Genomic DNA, 18427 nt, shown 5'->3' with positions numbered 1-18427 from the left:
CGTTTTCGTTCAAAGGCGTGTGTTTGTATACAAAGAGATCTCGTGACTATTTATTATGCATGACTAGCCAGCTTCAGGCTTAAATTGCGTGGGTTTGGTCACATGAAGACCACGTTTTATTTATTACAGATATTTATTTATTTATTACAGATTCACTCCACTACATTACAAGCAAATAATGAAATGAAATAAGGTAACACTACAATAAAAATAAAAATAAAATAAAAAGTTGTGGAGAAGGAGACAACCAAAAGCGCCAATGTGCCATACTAGGGATGCCCTCACTAATTAAAATATAAGAAAAATATATGCAAATAGAAATATAAATGTTCTAGTAGTCCTTAAAAAAGCTTAAAACATTTTTTTAAAAAGTTGCAATACTGTTTGATTCTCTAATATGATTGGGTAAACCATTCCATTCATTTACAATACGGTTAAAAAAAAAACTATATTTAAAACCATCAGTTCCACTAAAATTTGGAACAAGGTCCTGTGTATCATTTTTCCTCAAGTTATAACCTGTATTTCTGTCCTTACAAAATATGAGCTTATTTGAAATGTCAATATCATAATGTCCATTAATTACATTAAAAAAATGTAACGTCTCTAGAGAACCTCCTATTAGATAATGACAACTATTTCCGCTTAGATAGTCTAGTATCATAATCATCATCAGACCTAGTGATCCATCTGGTAGCTCTTCGCTGAACAGCCTCCGATTTATCAATGTTACGTTTAATATGAGGGTTCCAAGTTTCGCATGAATATTCTAATAAAGGTCTCACAAGACTACAATAAAGTGTGTTCATGGTATCAAAAGCGCGTGTTTGTACACAAAGAGATCTCGTGACTATTTATTATGCATGGCTAGCCAGCTTCAGGCTCACAAGAAGGGACGACACGAAAACATCTGTGAGCCAATCTGCCAAATCACGCCTAACACTCCCGGCCTCCTCCTCAGTTAGATTGAAAACAACTACTAACAAAAGCACTTCGTTTCTAGCGGCCTTTACTTCAAAGGGAATGGTCCTTGGGAACGAAATTGCTAGTCAAAGCACAGTGCTGGGGTTTACAATACAATACAATGGACGTACAGCCCTGTTACAAGCGTCGTGCTACTGCCGTACCAAACTCAAGAATTCGACTTAAGCACGGCAGTAGCGCGACGATTGGTGCTACCGCTGTACCCCAAGCCGAACTCTATTCATACATTATAAATACACCAGAATACATTTAAAAGTTTGCTAAACTGTTTCCTTACTACTCTTTCGTGTCTTGATTTCGACAAAAGCCGACTTCTATTCGACTGAATTAAATTCGACATCTGAAACCAAGTCGTGCTACTGTCGTGCTGCAGTCGAGCTACAGTTGAGCCAGCTTCAAGCACGGCAGTAGCACGACGTTTAAAACAGGCCTTAGCGATATGGATTAGTCTCAGTAAAAGAAAACTTCACCAGTTTATTTTCAGGTATGCCACTGCAAATGAAATAAGTAGAATATGTGACTAAAATAAATGAGACACTGTACAAAAGCTATTTACAATCAAACTCAGCAATACTATCAAAAAGTATCACAAAGTCGATTAAAGGGACGATTCGTAGGTACTATAAACAATTATATATTGGATGAGGTTTTTGTGATATCCGGAATAATCAAGGTCGAGGTAAGTGTTATCAGCGGAAACCAAAGGCTGAGGCTGATAACACTAACCGAGACCTTGATTATTCCGGATATCACAAAAACCGAATCTAATAATTGTTTTATTATACTTTATCTTCAAGTAATTTCTCAATTTCTTGCTGGGTCGATGAAGCGAATCGAGAAGCCATTCTTACTTCGCTGTCCGCGAACTTGACATTGTTGTCCGTGCACTTGACATTACTCTTGGAAATCATGCATTGCGCGCGCAACCTACAGATTAGAGCGGTTTTCACTTGACTGTCGTAAAACCAAAACCAAAGTAAATACACTAGCCAACCAAAGGGCGTAGTAAAACCAAAACCAAAACCAAAACCAATCCCTTCGACAGTCAAGTGAAAACCGCTCTATTCACTAATCTGTAGGTACAGATTAGTGAATAATCTGTAGGTTGCGCTGTTTCCCAGAATTAACCGTAGGCTTTTAGCCAATGAGAAGACAGATGGTGACTACAATGTATAACAATAAAAATAATTAGAACTGTCCTTTCCTCTCAAGGTATATGTTGTTTCTCTTGATCAGATTAACTCATTCAAACACTCCGGGTTTGTTTCATGATTTACTGACGAGTTTATAAACCGAACAGAGGATTTTATGCAATCTTTGCTCCATCGGGGTTCTTCAGGACCTAAAAGCTTAAAGTTCTTCATATATAGTGTGTCTACTCTAAAAACAAACCGAACGGCGCTTTCATTTACTTTTTACCAGTTTTTTACCCTTATTGGGGAGCAAGGGATGGCGCAGTGGCGAGAGCTCTCGCCTCCCACCAATGTGGCCCGGGTTCGACTCCCGGCGTCGACGCCATATGTGGGTTGAGTTTGTTGTTGGTTCTCTCCCTTGCTCCGAGAGGTACTCCGTGTACTCCGGTTTTCCCCTCTCCTCAAAAACCAACACTTCCAAATTTCAATTCGATCTGGAACGCACGGACACGTTTAAACGAACGAGTTCATATGAATTCCTAGTTGCTTCGAGAGTAAAAAAGCAATTTAATTTTTTTTGGCAGAAATGCCAGGTGCCATCACCATGCATAGTCTGGTATTTAGAGTGCAGATTTCTCAGTGTCATGCCACTCTCCAAAAACCATTTATCTACTAGGTATGTCAAGTCAGAGTCTACGGTTTCTCGGACCATCAAAGGATCCTTATCGACAAAGAATATCTGTCTCCTGCGTAAGTCGATAGGTTGCTTGGTTTTATAACGTAAACGAGATCTTTCATTGCTGCGGAGCGACCGTAGGGAGCGAGCAGCAACATAATCATGATTTAAGGGAAATATATTAGGGGCGACGAATTCTCGAATTCATCACTTTTTACCACAATTCATTGCATTTAACCACACTTTTTACCACAATGCATTGCATTTAACCAGAGTGCATTGCGCCACGAACAAGTCAAATGAAAACACAGGGAAGTTCGCATCGTTCGCTACCCAGACTCAGAGTTTTCTTTTTAGCAAATTTTCTACAGCACGGTTAGAGGTCTTACCAAATTTAAGACACGTAGGAGTCTTTCAGATAAGTACGATGGTTAACTCGGGGATTGGATTTCAATTCAAGAGCCTTTGACTCGTCCAGGTGTTAAACCTGACGAGAAGATGAGTATTTGCTCTTCGACTCCGCAACACGGGGGATATACAAATTCCAGCTTGCTAGAAGGTGATGTAAAAGTGAGAAAATGTCATGCCATGCTATTCTTAAGAAACTGTATGAGCCGGAAATGGATGTGATTTTGACCATTCGCTTCAAAATAACAGCGGAAATCGAGATAACAAAACATATGTTTTGTGGGCTACGTTGCAGACGAGGACGTGTATCGGCGTTTTGAAAAGCATAATTATGTTCTTTCATTCATTCATTGCCATGGAATATGTGTTAACATTGTTTTTTTGCTGTTAATAGCTGGATTAATGCAGCTGGCGATCATCTTGCCGGCGGAAGTTTCATGGAAAAGGAATTAAATTAAAGACTTTTCCCAAAACTACGTAATCCGTCTCTGTGGTGTAGTGGCGAGGTGTAGTCGCGTCGAGCCGATGGTGCCCGGTCAAGTCCTACCGAACTCTTTTTTCCTTCTTTCTTTTTTTTTTCCTGTTTTTTGTGTTGTAATTTTCTATAAATATATAGCTAAATAACTGTTACTTAATAAAGTGCAATAAACAGCAAGAAAAGTATCATGTTTCCAGAGAAAAGATAGTACACCCTATATTAAATATATGGATAAACAATCTGAATTTCTATCATTTCCAACAATTTACTGTGGGAAAACCAGAGTTGATAACCACTTGATCATTTTTTAAACAACGTTCCCACGAGTTCTTTATATAGACTGATAGTAATTATTCTAGTACTTTCCAACATGTAAATAGGACATTCAATGTCATTTTCGATTCTTTTAAGTCCCACTGCCTAACTAATGCCAGTATCAACAGAATGTGCCGCAGCATTACTATCTTTTAGATACCCTAGTAAATATGTTTAAATAGAACAGGGCCAGGTATGGATCCTTGGGGAATTCCAGCCGTTAAATCCTGTCCTGTCAAATGCGGAACGTTCCCAAGTTTTACCTGTTGCCTTCGATTGGAAAGATAGCCTCCCGAGGATTTTTTTAGGAGGGGGTGCACTTGTCTCTTCCTCTACTTCAACACCAATAAACCACATAGTTTTTTTTGTTTTTTTTTAGCAGAATACCAGTTGTATTAGAAAACCGCAGGTCATCTCGGGGGGGGGGGGGTGCGCACCCCCTGCACCCTCCCCCTAGATCCGCCCCAGCACGTTCACAAACACTAAGTCTTCATTTTAACGCCAGACGTTTGTAGTTGCGTGTGACAAAACGTTTTATGCAATTCCTGGGTACCGTATCACGGCCGTTGAGGCCAGAATATTGGCTCTGAAGCTCAGGGTTATGTCCCTGTTAGTATTTTAAGGGAGATTACAGTTGAATTTTGGGGGAATTGGGGTTCAACTGAGAATGAAAGAATTCAAAGAAGGATAGAAAAGGGTATACACGCAAGTCGGTTAGTCCGCTCTGAATTGGCTCAGGGCCATCTTGTTGTGGTGGCGGACTGTCTGGTCTTTTATCTATCAATTATTCACTTCAAATTTTAATTTTTACCTACCCTAATCCAATATTTTCTCATTTTTCCATAAATTTTAACATTTGCCCTTCAAACTTTTACTGACTACAAATATCACCAAAAAATTCACCAAAAAATTCTCAAAAACTCATCGTTCCAAGAACTTCAGAATGAGTGTTTATTTTTAAAATCGAATGACATTTTGACAAGATTATCAAGGAAAAGTACTCAAGTATAATACAAACAAGGCGTTTAACTGTAATCCGCCCTAAATACTGTTTATGAGCTTTTCTTCCTCGCTGTCGCAGTTTCAGCCCTTCTTTGTGCCATTTGTCGCCATTTAAGCTGTCTTGAGTCGCTGTTTCAAGGCCATGTCGCTCAGTGTCGGGATTTTACCCTTGTGGATAGTACTATATAATATATACACACCCACATCGTGATTGGACTATCTTTTTTCCTACTTAATATCCCCTTTATTTCGAGTGTATTTACAAAGAAAAACAGATTCAAATGCTTCGGGAGCCCATAGGACTTGTACTATACAATCACATTCTGAAGTGAATTTAATTTTTGTTGTTGTTGTTGTTTTTGAAAGAGTTGACTTGGTGTTTCAGCTACCTTAAAAGCTCAAATAATAGAATTAATTTTTCTTCTAAACTGACTTACAAAAGATTTATGGATTCAAAAATGATTTGCATTGTTAGTTCTGATCGGTAAGCAAAGAACGGATAAACCACCCCATTATTAATCCCGTTAGTGAGTCCATTGTAAAGCTTTGGGAAAAAAGCGAATCAGGTTTTCCCAATTAATGTTTTAACTATTTGCTGTCTTCTGCACAAGCTCTATGTGTTCTGGGTTCTCGGCTGTTTTGTCTAATTGGTTCTCGTTAACGTCGTTATTAATCTTCGTTTTAGTTAATGAGGTGTCGTCTTCTTTATTGCCATTTGGTTCTTCGCTCTTCAATCCAGGCTCCTCATCTACCATTTCTATCTGTTGTACTTCAATTTCTGGCGGTGAAATGTGCATGCAGCTACAAAACAGGAAATGTAGAAACAAAAGCACTTAGGTCATGACATTCTCAGTGTTCTTGCCCGGTAAACACGAATGATTATTATGTTATTAGAAAGAATGAAATTAAGTTTCTGAGCCAGTGATGCACTTTCAAAATAACACCAAAAACTCCCATAACTGCTATTCTTTAAACGAAAGGATTGACAGGGTGGAAAAACCTATCTGCCCCAAACTCCTTCTTCACTGGATTTAACAAGGTACTGAATTCCTGAAACTTCATTAAAGGAAATAACTTTTCCAGTATTTTGAAGAAGAAGATGAACCAAAACGCATGGTAACTCGTTTCCAAATCTTAGCACGAAAATAATCATGGCTTTTAAATTGAAGAAGGGTTAATATTAATTATCCAAAAAAACTCAAAATATTAAACTCCATGTATTGTAAATTTAGCCAAGAAGTTCAAGATTGAAGGACAATTGAGCAACAGATTAAAGTGTGATGAGAAAACGGCCGATGGAAAACAAGAAACAAAATAAAATTAAAAGTCACTTGACTTTGGTAAAGAGCTTTCAAACAGTACTATTAAACAAAGCAAAGACAAGCCAAGTTTCAAATGATCCCGCATGTACTGGAGAGGCTGCAATACTCCAGACATTTATTGAAACACTTAACGTCACATTACGCCCTCCCCAATGTTGATTCACAACTAGTCACGTATCACCCATGGTTTGCAAATAATCGCCAATCTCAACATTGGGGAAGGAGAGAAGAAGTACCCACGGGGAAAAGCTGGATAAGTTGGTTGAAAAGGCGTGACATGAAAAAACCTCACTTTCAGTCTAGTGTTTCAACGAAATTTGAAGAGTATTTTAGCTATTACAGTAAAGAGCCATAATGGAAGTTGCTATCATAGAACAGGTTGACAGATGTTATTTCATTCACCGCGCCGATCAGACTTCATGGTCTTCAATCAGACGAAACAATTACAACGACCTTGATTTTCATTACCTGATGATTACAAGTGGAAAAGTTTTCAAACCAGCGTTTAACAGAAATACCAAGCCATTGAAGCCGATGCCCAGCGTCGATTCGTATACATTGTTAAAAATCATTGCACCAATAAAATTTGAAAAGACATTCAGAATCCCGTAGACACAAAACAAGGAACCTGAATAAAAAAAAGAAACCAAATTATTCGTTTGCACAATATTAACCAAACAGAAAAATGGCAGCACAAAGCCCCACCAGCACACAATCTCTTTGGTATGGACAGTATTTCACGCATGCGCACGGTCATGACCGCTGTTTCGTCCTTGTATAGCTCCAGACGAAGGTGTGAATGTAAAAAGCCTTCTAGAGACACATTAGATATATGATCCTTTCAAGGTTGATGACAGATAAGGCCACAGTTAAATGACCTATTATGCAAATTAGCGCGTTGCTAAGGCAAACACACTGTTCACGACGCCATATTGAAAGCACGTCACGAAATGAGTTCAAACGAAGATTTTCGCATTTTCTTGCCACGTGCCGTGCTACAATCGAGTCAGTGTCACAACAAACATTAAAACAGTGGTTTACTCGTGAGAATTCAAGATGACGACGAAGAAAACAGCGCAGCGCGACGAAAATTAAGGGCGGTTTTGCGACTGCGTTGGACCGCACTGAAAACTAAATGATCTAAAAAGATGAGGATTTAAAATACCGCGCTGAAACTTGCCAGGTTTTTTCACATCATGTTAAGGAAAAACGTCTTAAGTTCCCGGCAATGAGGGAACATTTTGGAATTTTTGGCTGCGGCCTGAAATATAAGTCAGTTCCAATTTTATTTGTATTCCTAATTATCGAGGGAAAGCCAGAAATATGCAATTCCTGATTTTTTTGAACCTGTGATATAAATCAGAAATCACAACTTAGGTGTGACAATAATAGACACCTCGGATAGACCTGTGTAATTTTTATTTTGCAAAATTCTTTATTTTGTGAGAAATAAATTTTTCAAATGGAATAGTTTATAGCAGAACTAATACTAGTTAATTTCCCAATTTTTTTAAAAGTTCACTAAAAAGGTTGTAAATGTTTGAAAACTGAAACTAGTGTTATGGTCGGAGCCATTTTAAAAGCATAAGATTACTCGGGCGCAAAGCTTTTTCAACTAAATGAAGCTCAATATTACTTCAACAAAAGAGAAAAGATAGCTACGTTAACTAATTATTTAATACATCCTTGCCCACTTTTCTTATTACTGGTAAATGAAATCTTAGCAAATATAAGAACACAATGCCTTGGACGTTTGACCGCGGTGGGCAGATAAAACGTTTATCGGGACTGACGAAACAAGTGCAAAAAATTGGTAACCAGTGAGTGTTTCATTTCTTGTATATCAGTTTTAATGATAGCCCCCAACTTAACCCTTGTCCACATCCTTCCTCCCGCTATAGAACATTTTCCCTCACGCGGCCAATTGCAACATCTATGCAAATTTATTGGAACAAAAGAAAGCGTTTGCATAAGAGAAGAATTCAACTCCCACAGGATTATTGGTAAATCTTGGAACACTAAAATGGCCGTCGTTTCTTTGTTTTGGAACACCAATATGGCCGCCATGACGTCATGTGAAAATGCTCTGTAGTTTGATGGATCCGTTCCCCACTATTCATCCATTGAACACATTACGTCGCCATGCAACAAAATAATCTATTACAACCTTCCATACTTGTTTAGCAACTCTGTGTTTCCCAATTTTTACATCAAAACTTAACACTGTAGCTTTAAATCTCACGTGCTATTGCGATCTTACAGGCACATACCCTGTTCATCAGCTTCGACTGTGTTCGATGCAATGGCGATCAAAATTGGACCGACAGCTCCACTGAAAAATCCCAACGCAGGTGCTACAGAGTAAGAAAAAAAATTACAAAATTTAGAAATGAATTCATGACTGCCACTACCGGGCATAAATTTGAGGCTTGGGTGGACAAAATACAGTGATTTGTATCAAGTTGTCCAATACGGGAGTATGGGAAAGATCTATTCAACTTTAGCCATTACGTTGCGCTCACCAGTAAACTTGGTTTTACATAGGTTGCATATATACAGACGGCTTCCGCTATTCCTTTGCTTTAGGAGATACTGCATACAAGTTTATTTGAATCCACTCGCACCAAAAAAAAATTCACGACAGATCACATACAAAACCCTGCCTACATACCAGTGAAAACCAACCATGTGCGGTCTGCAAATGCCAGGATTCCCATTTCAACCATCTGATTAATAATCGCGATAAGAGAAGTTGTTTTCTCGCTGAAACAAATTCGGAACAACTTTACTCCCACCGCTCCTCCAAATCCCTCAAGGAACATCCTGTACGCCAGGAAGTAACCCACAAGCGTTGGACCAAAACACAGCGGACTCCTCATCACGAAAAGAGCCGGAATAACTCCAAGTCCCTGATCCGTTACGGTTAGAATGGCTCCTGCAAACGCCACCAGCAGCAGAGTTTTTCGGGCACTCCCTGGGCGTGGCTTCTTGAAGACCTTTACAGGAATCTTTAAATTTTTAAGATCAAAAAACTTGTGTTTGACATTCGCGCGGGTTTGATTATGGAGTTCTGGCACCATGAATACGGCCCAGAGGCCGCTCGCCGATAGACAGGCAAGGACGAGCCATGTTGGTGCAATAAACCCGAACCTATTAATCCACAAACCACTGGTCAGCTTACTAATGACTCCACTAGTGAAAAAAAGCATCTGCATGATGGCTGAAAGTAAAAGGAAACAGTTAGCATTCTCTCTATACTTCTTTCTACACATGAGGTACGCCTATACAGGCCTCAAACATCCGCGCTCCTTTTGGGTCCTTACTCCCGGTCTTCCTCTTTACTGGCTCTTTCAAGCGCTATCCTGCGAATACAGTCGCCTTTCACTGTCCCTCATAGCGGTGAACAACACCAACACCAAACGACTGTTTTCTCGCCCCATGTAAGGGAATCCAAGACAGTCTTGGATTCTGGATTCCCTGCCATGGATTCCGGATTCCAGGTAATGGATTCCAGAATCAGTGGGACTTCAGGACACCAGATTCTATTGTTAGCGGGATTCTAGATTCCTTACGATGTATTTCGGATTCTAAAGCCCAGGATGCTGGAATCCACCAGCAAGAATTTCTCGGTTTCCGGACACCGGATTTCCTTACATGGGGCGAGTTTTCGCAGGCTATTCACCGTGCCTGCGATACCAACATCATGGTAACAGGCAAGAATGGGAACAGTCAGAAAGGCTATCAATAATCCCCTCTGTCAGCTATATTTGTAGGTGCTGTAATGCACTTATACCTGGAATATAAAGCAAACTCTACAAATGTTGATATCATAGGTCTCACCTAATCTGAACGCGATTCCTGTCTTCTCAGTTGTGTTGGCGATATACGACATGACGGCTAACGAAAGAGTCGTCAAAAATCCCGAACTTCCGATCACAGCTGAGCCCACAAACATCACATACAAAGGTAAATCGAGGTACATTACCATAAGCATCACCATAGTTCCCAAAACACCTCCAATCTCAGGTGCTATGAGGGCAGGTTTAGTCCGACCTGTCTTATCAGTCCAAGGACCCCAAAATGGTGCAACGATTAGCGACGGAATAGTCATGAAAAAGGTGTTCCCTAAGTCTATTTTCGTGGCTAGACTTTGCACCTGCGTAATGAGAAAAAGATAAACATAGGCACGTTTAACGTGCATGAGCTATTTTGAATGCTTCAGTGTAACCGTATTTAAATAACAATCTACAACTTTTTTAGTCCTAAATTAAGATTATTTTTGTACGAAATTGGGGATTGCTGTACATTAATGAAAACGCGAACCGCTGCGCACAGCTGAGCCGAGTCGATCCTCATACTACAGATTCACTTTTCTCTGTCTTTTCTTCTGACATCTGTTGCAAATTAAGTAAATTGTTAATTAAAAGTACTATAAATATTAACTCACCAGACGTTGCTTAGAGGGAAGACTCGAAGGTTTCAAGGTTTCTTCATGGTTTCTTAAGATAATGAAGCTCGTCGAATACCGAATAGCTAAGAAATGTCACGATTTTCATCATCATTATTCACGAGTTTGTCACGTGTGATTGTACTTGATGAAACAGTCTTTAATTAACTCTGACGACTTGATTCTAAAAGTGTTATAGGTTATTGCTTCTTAAGAAAACAGCCTTTACTTAAGGCACTAGTAACTAAACTGAAAAGGTCTTCATACATTCAAGTTACAATTATTACAGTGAAAAGCCAGTCTGCATGAGATATACAGTCACACAGTTTGCACGTGAAAGTGTTGGACTTTGTCCCTTTTGTGGTTTGTAGGTCAGGCCGGGAATTCGAGTTATCACACAGTAATCCAGTAAGCAGGATAATAAAAATAACTCACGCACACAATTTGCTCGTGAATATGTTGGACTTTGTCCCTTTTACAATTCCTAAATAAAAGAACGCAAATTGTTTGTGTAGGTAATATCATGATTTGTAGTCATATTTGGCATAAGTGCCACGAGTGATATTTCGAAATTGTCAGACGTAATTTCATGAGCCGACAGAGGCGAGTAAAAGGTGAGACAATTTCGAAATATCACGAGTGGTATTTATGCCAAATATCACGTACAAATCACGCTATTATTTGTTTATACTACTACCCGCAAGAGGTTTGTAATTTTCACATGTAGGTATTTCAAATTAAGCTGAAATACCACTGCTCTAAACCAATCAAATTGCAGAAATTTCTCGTGTAGTAGTATAAATAAGAAAATTTGCTCAAACGATTTTAAGTAATCACCTAGGCTTTACAACATCTGCAATTAAATTATACTTCATACAAAGTTAAAGGTGGATAGCTTAACATTTATTTCCTTACAAGAAAATTATCAAACTGCCGAAATATATTTGTACTCACATCATGTTATTCCACTCAATAAAACAATGTCTAATTATTTTGTCAACTAGCTTCTTCTAATTTTATTCCCTAATGCTACTGTCTCTACTTAAGTTACGCATCTTCACTAAATAAAATACGTTTCAATAACTATAATGACTCTTATAAGCAGCAAGCATGTATTATGTTGTTCACCTAATTCGCGTCTTTTTTTTTTTTTTTTTTGTCTTTTTTGCCCGAACGAAAAAGGTCTGTTGAACTTTGTAAGCGAGAGAATAAAGCTTGTTTACAAGATTAACCCAGTACTCTGTACAGCTTTCAAAAAACATATGCTGCCTTTTAAATTGTCAAATACCACAATTTATAGGCCGCATACTCCCGAATTAATCGGTCCCTATCTAAATTTCAACTACTGTTTCATTGGAAGAACTTTGAAAAATACATGAACTTATGTACTCTACCTTGAAGCAGGTGAAACATAACTCATAATTATTAAATACGTGCGATGTACCCTTCGTGATAGCCGAATTAGGTCAAAAATGCTTTGAAGCAGCACCAACACTAAAATACTAGTTGTAGCTTTCGCTAAGTGCCAACGAAAGAAAAAGAATTTGCCTACATCACCGGTTTTAGTTCCAATCTTTATAAAACCATTTGAGCTGCTGAGGAGAGAATTTCCACTACAAGCACTCCTCGTTTATACATTTCTGCCATGCTCTTGGCCTTAAAATCGCTCTTATTCTTCTTCTTAGGCATTTTGAACCTTAAACTTGTCGAGTTTCAAACAGCGAAAAGGAAATAACATTTATAGGTTAGCGCGAACTTGAAATAGCGAGTTGTACTTCCCACAAGTACAGTAGAGTGGCAGAGAACAATGTCCGAACTTGGAAAGTTTGTTTACAACAAAGGCCATCAAAAAGTCAGGTGAAACTACACATGAAATCTAACGCTACTAAAATCTCCAGGGAATCTACACCTTGCATTACACTTTGCCTAGTCCCTGTACGGCGTCTTTCCAGGCCCTCTCGGTAAATGCATTTCGGTGAGGTATCCGAGACGAACGGCCGGGAGACGCCTAGACAATCTCGGAGTGCGCATGCGTGAGCATTTTTGCATTTTTGAAAAGTTCACACGTTCAACTGAAATAATCTATAAATAACTTTGCGCGTGAATATCCTTCGCTTAAAGATCGGCACTATTGACACTATTACAAAAATAACTAACCTGGTTTCTATTATTAAAGAACAAAAATATTACTTTGAATCGGAAAGAATACTACTGTATAACGTGCAAGTAATTTCGCTTTTAGTTCATTTTTAAATGAACCATTAAAATGTTTTTTCTTTATTGATAAAAAATATTTGAAACAGTGGCATGTTGACATTCTACCAAATTCAGAGACCAAATTCAACAGCCGGTCCGATTAGTTTGATAAGCTTCCAAATCCAGAAATTAAATTACATAAAATATATTTCGAAGTGAAATGATAACGAGAAATTTATAGGAGCAAGCTAAAATAGAGAAATGAAAGGTAGCTTTTCATGTCCAAGAATATATATAAACTTATTTCTTTAGCTTACCTTCCGATTCTTAATGAAATAATTTTTTGCGACGCTGTTTTGCTTAGCCTACAAATAGTTTTTGAGATGAAATAAAGTTCAAATTAGTTTAATGAGATAAATGGAAAAGAAACGCCAAAGGACTTTGAACAATGAAAATGTGCATATGATAAAAATGCTCGGTTTGCCTCTTTATCCTCTGTACTCTCCATGGCTGCTGGACATCTTTCATCAGCGCGGAAAAGTTATTGACAGCTCACCCGCTTCCAAAAGCTCCGCCCCAAGTGAGACAAAATGTCCCACTTCTCCAAGTTTGTCTAGGCCTCAAAAACTTTCTCGGACCACGTGACCCAAAACTCATTGGCCGCGCATAATAATGAGGCCTAGGGATTAGGGAACATTACACTTACATTATACTTTTCACAGCACGATCGAGAATTTTTCTGCCTGCTGCAATACTTCGCGTGAGGTCATCAAAAGTCACGTGAAACTACACGTGAAATCTAACGCTACTAAAATCTTCAGGGAATCTACACCTTACATTACACTTACGTACATTACACTTTTCACAGCACGATCGAGAATTTTTCTGCCTGCTGCAATACTTCGCGTGGCATTAAGCTGGCCGTCTCGCAAGCCGACCGTCTTCGCTCGGCTTACTTGTTGGCAATGTACTTTAAAAATCACTGTAAAAAGCGTTTGAATCACGAAGATATTTCAATGTTATGCTTCTAAAGACCTTAGCCATAATAAAGGACGAAAAGATTGTGAAGAATCAAGATGGCGGTCGCAAAGTGCCCTGTTTGACTTTAAGCAATGTCATGTTTGGATGCCAAAATCTCATTGGTTCCTAAGAATCAACCCATAGTACATTCAACCTTCTTGGCTCCTGCAACAGAAATCTGAACACACAAACCCACAAAGCCACAGAGATACATACGCTCACACCACTGACATATGAGCTATTTCTTCAAAATAGCTCAACAAGAATGTCAAAGGTTAGGTTAAGTTTCTCAAATAAATAAAGCAAAATAAAAATTTGCATTGGGTCCTTTAGTTGGTATTATCCACTTGGTATCATCTCTGTGCGGTGATGAACTCAGAACTTCCGGGAAGCAGCCTCCCAGTTAGTGGTCGGAGTACGACTTGAACTTTCTTAAGTAGTTTCAATTTCAAATAAAAGCACTAAGGTTATTGGTGGAAAATTATTTTGTCAAATTAGAGATTAGGGATGTGTCGTGATCAAGGACGGAGAAGGAGGAAGCCCCTGAGACCCTTATGTGCCGCCCTCAGATTGCCAAGTAAACTCAAAAAATTTAATCCGTCTTACTTCTTCCTCTAGTCGTTTTAAAGTGGCGTTTTCTCCAAAGACGTCTTCATGACACCCTGGACCTTCTTTTTCCATTATTAGCTCCTTATATGGAAACCCTTTCCTGTCACTGATGACACTGTACACATATTGCCGAAACAAAGGCATGCTTGTGAAGAGGCCGTATGCATAAAATAGTATGACAGGCTCCACTGTTAGGAAGCTTCTCCAGCTTGGAAGTTTTTGTTGAGGCATCTAAGCATAAAGGTGAAAGAAGATATAAGATCTTGCATGCTATGCAAAGTATGTTTTCTTGCTAGGAAAGATAAACAACGTGATCGTGGTGAGCCTAGTCCCTTCGGGCCTTTTTACTGACCGAAATGACGCATTTTCCTACCCTTTCATATGTACTTCAGCTAGTGAAATCTATACTCTTTTGTATACCTGAAGCCTAAAAAAGGTACCCCTTTCGCGCGGAGCCTCCACACTAGGTAATTATGTGGAGTGCCCCACTGGATAAAAAGCGCCATCAGGAGCCCATTCCTGGCGCCATATATGACCTCCGTAATGAACACTCTTATCTTATGCACACGCTAGCCTGTGTACAGACGTCCCTTCTACGATAGTTCAAAAAATTGAATGAGTTCATTTTCATCCGGTCGGTTCGCAATGTATAAACAAACTATCAAAAAAAACGTTTTCTTCGCTTTTTACTCTGTCCATGTCTAACCAGTTTGGTTTAGTTTAGACAATTTAACTCTGTGCGCCGCTCTAACTACAGCTCAATGGTATAGCACGCGATTACAGTCGAGGATGGTCAAGCGTACCCCAAAATGAATCCGTTAGTCGTTCCGGTAACTAGTGTTAAATTCAAATAGGCATTCCTGCATGCGTACTGAGCAGTGAATATTTTACGAGAACTTCTCTGTATTTGGCCAGATCGAAACTCTTTAAATGGGTTAAATTTCATAGAAGACTTTTACGTCAAATTCAGGGAAACTTAGCTGGTAGAAATTTCGTAACTGAATCGTGTGAATTCACGGATCATTACGCTTGCAAGAATGCAGACATGAATCTGATATCTAAAACTACCAACGGATTCAACTTTCGAATAATAAATTCATTAATGTAATCTTGGGGGGTACGCTTGACTTGGGTTTAGATAAGTCGGGAAGACTTATCTAGGAAGATCGACGGAGACTCTGCTCGCAGGGTAAACTTGGGTTGAAGCTTTCCTCCTACGAACGGGACGATTTTTTTTATTGTTTTCCTCAAATATAGAGACAAGCTGTCCACAAAACAAAAAAAGGTCAGATAAACCGTGTGGCAGGAAATTTTTGCGGGTTCTAATTTTTATGATTTTTGCGATTTATCCAGCGATCCGCAAAAATAATTTCCCCCAAAAAAAATTAACGAAAATATTTTTCCCGCAAAAATTTACTCCAGAGTATTAAATATACTTTGACTAAAATTTACTACACAAAAATACAGCACCAAGAAATCGTGTCTGTTCAATTACAACTCGCCTCTTCAATTCAGAAATAAAACGGTATACGATGAATTGGTTTTTCATAATGTACGCATATCGTAGTACTGTTTGAAAATCTGTATTTCTATTACACCCTGATTGCAAGTACTTGCCAAGAACGAAATCCTGGGTACTGGGTACTTTTCGAAAATTAATTCTTATAGCGCTCACACACTACACGAAATTGTGACTCTTGAATCTATAAGCTTTAGTTTCTAATCCGATCTGTCAGCAAGTTCTCTTTCGCTCAGTTATGTTGTTAATTTAATTGAATACTTCAAATATTTAACTCCGCAATCAGTAAAATCTGACAGACGAGGGAAACTATTAATAACAAAGTTTAAAAGGAGTAACATCACGCCATCTCACAATCACGCTACACTCTTGCTTCATAACACCTAGTCTCAAAAATTAGTTTCCGCGAAACAGGAAGAATGCCCAATCCGCAAAAATAAACAACCACAAAAATTTCGTGCCACACGGTACACCCACCTAGCTTGTTTTGTATCGACCATCAATTATCATTTTCATTTATTTATAGTTTCAGTTCAAACAATTTAATGAGACCCGTGGGTTGGGGTGGTGTCCGGCATGGGAATGGGTTTAGCAGGGTTACTTCTTCCTTTCATACGTTGTCAGCTGTCTGTTGTGGTAAACTTCTCGTTTTCACACAATATATAGGTTTTATGGCAGCCCAGTATACACCTTCTGGTGTCTAGTCTTTAAACTAATCTGTGACCCGTGGATGCTCGTATCGTATTTGAATTGTAATGAAAGATCCCGCTCTCGTTGACATCCGGTCCACTCCATAATTAATCGTTATTGTTAGCCATTAGCAAGAGATACGAGGGGCGAAACAGCAGTTGCACATTGAGAAGGCATTCCAATAAATTCTCACGATTTGGGCTAACCTTGATTAATGATCTCAGGCGCGGATCTAGGATAAATACTGACCGATTTCCTAAACGAGCGCCGAAGGCGCAAGCTTCTTGCCGGTTCCGGGGGCAGGTTCCCTCAGGACGTTTCAGTGGATTTTGACTTCTTAAAATCCCCTTTCCAGGGTTTCCGAGTCATTCAGACAGGATTTCAACTTGGAAAGTGCTTCTTATTATTAAAAATATATTTAGTATGAAAAATGTGACCGATTTCTGTAAAACGGTGGAAACGGTGTAATAACAATGTAGAAAATAAGTCTACGTGAAATGGAATTTGATTCAATGGTTGAAATTTGCAGCTGAACATAAAAACACCATTCTTTGAAAATTGTGATGATGTGATAAAAAGGAACAGGTCCGCTGCATGCATCACAGCATCGCAGTGACTCAATAAGTCAGGATTTATTTGCTGGAGGCAAAAGTAGTTATGCTGACAGAGGTGCGGGTAACCGTTCGGAAAACCCTACGATGCAAAATTAATGTAGTCATTTTTTATTGCGCCCAGTTACCCTGCCTTATTTGTTGATCCTTAAATTAACTTGTCCAACACTTTCACTGCGGACGACGTTGCTTGCCACCTCCGTAAACGACCCGAAATGTTGCCAGTGTCAGTGGTAGTCGGCTCCTGGTACTGATCACCTACATCCACTGACATCACGTGCCTAAAAACTAAGGCTACTGCCTACATCTTTCACAACGCTAAAGAAGCAATGCAAAAACCTACCTTGATATACTGTGATGATGGTTAGTGTCGATGATCGTATTTACTTGTTGACTACTGGTAAATAATATCGGTAAACGAAATAAGGAAATATGGATTGCAAACGACAGTTTACACAGCTCTGTGTCACGCAATTTGGTTTTATAATATGTAATCTTAGGAGCATATATAGCTTGGCACACACGTAACCAGAGTTGTGGACAAAATAAATGGAAAATCCCCCCTCCCCACAAGTCAAAGAGGGGCTTCATCCTTGATTTCGGAGGGATGGGGGTGGGATGGTTGCTGTTCCATTTTATTCTGTCCAAGGTTGCAGGTTCGACATAGACTTCGCGTACTTCGTCGTTTTTTTCAGAGATTATAGAGCAAGCGAATTACGCAAGTGTGCGTGAAAATCTCCTGCCATAATGAAGTTGACGCGATGTCACTTTTTTCGCGGGTGGCGTTATCGCGCGCGTGCGTCAACTCTCCGTGGTCTAATCTCGGCCTTGAGGCTTCTTCAGTTTTCTTCGCACATTCGAAACAAAGTATTCTCTATTGTTCTAAAGGCCATATGACGCGTTTCCTCCTTGACTTGGGCGAATGGGGGTTTGCTGTTCCATTTTTTTCAGTCCGAGATTCGGTAGGTTTGAAAGAAACTTGAAATCGCTTATCTAAGCGGAAAAACCTGCCGTTAA

At 39.1% G+C, this 18427-nt stretch overlaps 1 protein-coding gene across 1 annotated transcript; it reads right to left on the bottom strand.

Annotated features, from left to right (window-relative positions):
* Nucleotides 1–4926: 4926 nt before the first annotated feature.
* LOC140935978 (proton-coupled folate transporter-like) lies at nucleotides 4927–17863 on the bottom strand. Its single transcript, XM_073385558.1, has 7 exons — nucleotides 17754–17863; nucleotides 14588–14821; nucleotides 10159–10474; nucleotides 8990–9538; nucleotides 8589–8672; nucleotides 6787–6946; nucleotides 4927–5797 (listed from the first exon to the last, which is right to left on the bottom strand). The coding sequence occupies exons 2-7, from the start codon at nucleotides 14819–14821 to the stop codon at nucleotides 5581–5583; spliced, it is 1560 nt and encodes a 519-aa protein (XP_073241659.1). The 5' UTR covers nucleotides 17754–17863; the 3' UTR covers nucleotides 4927–5580.
* Nucleotides 17864–18427: the final 564 nt, after the last annotated feature.

This window comes from Porites lutea, chromosome 4 (assembly GCF_958299795.1).
Source record: "Porites lutea chromosome 4, jaPorLute2.1, whole genome shotgun sequence".
Lineage (NCBI taxonomy): Eukaryota > Metazoa > Cnidaria > Anthozoa > Scleractinia > Poritidae > Porites > Porites lutea.
The sequence above is the reverse complement of the archived record's forward strand: the minus strand, read 5'-3'. Positions and strand labels throughout refer to the sequence as shown.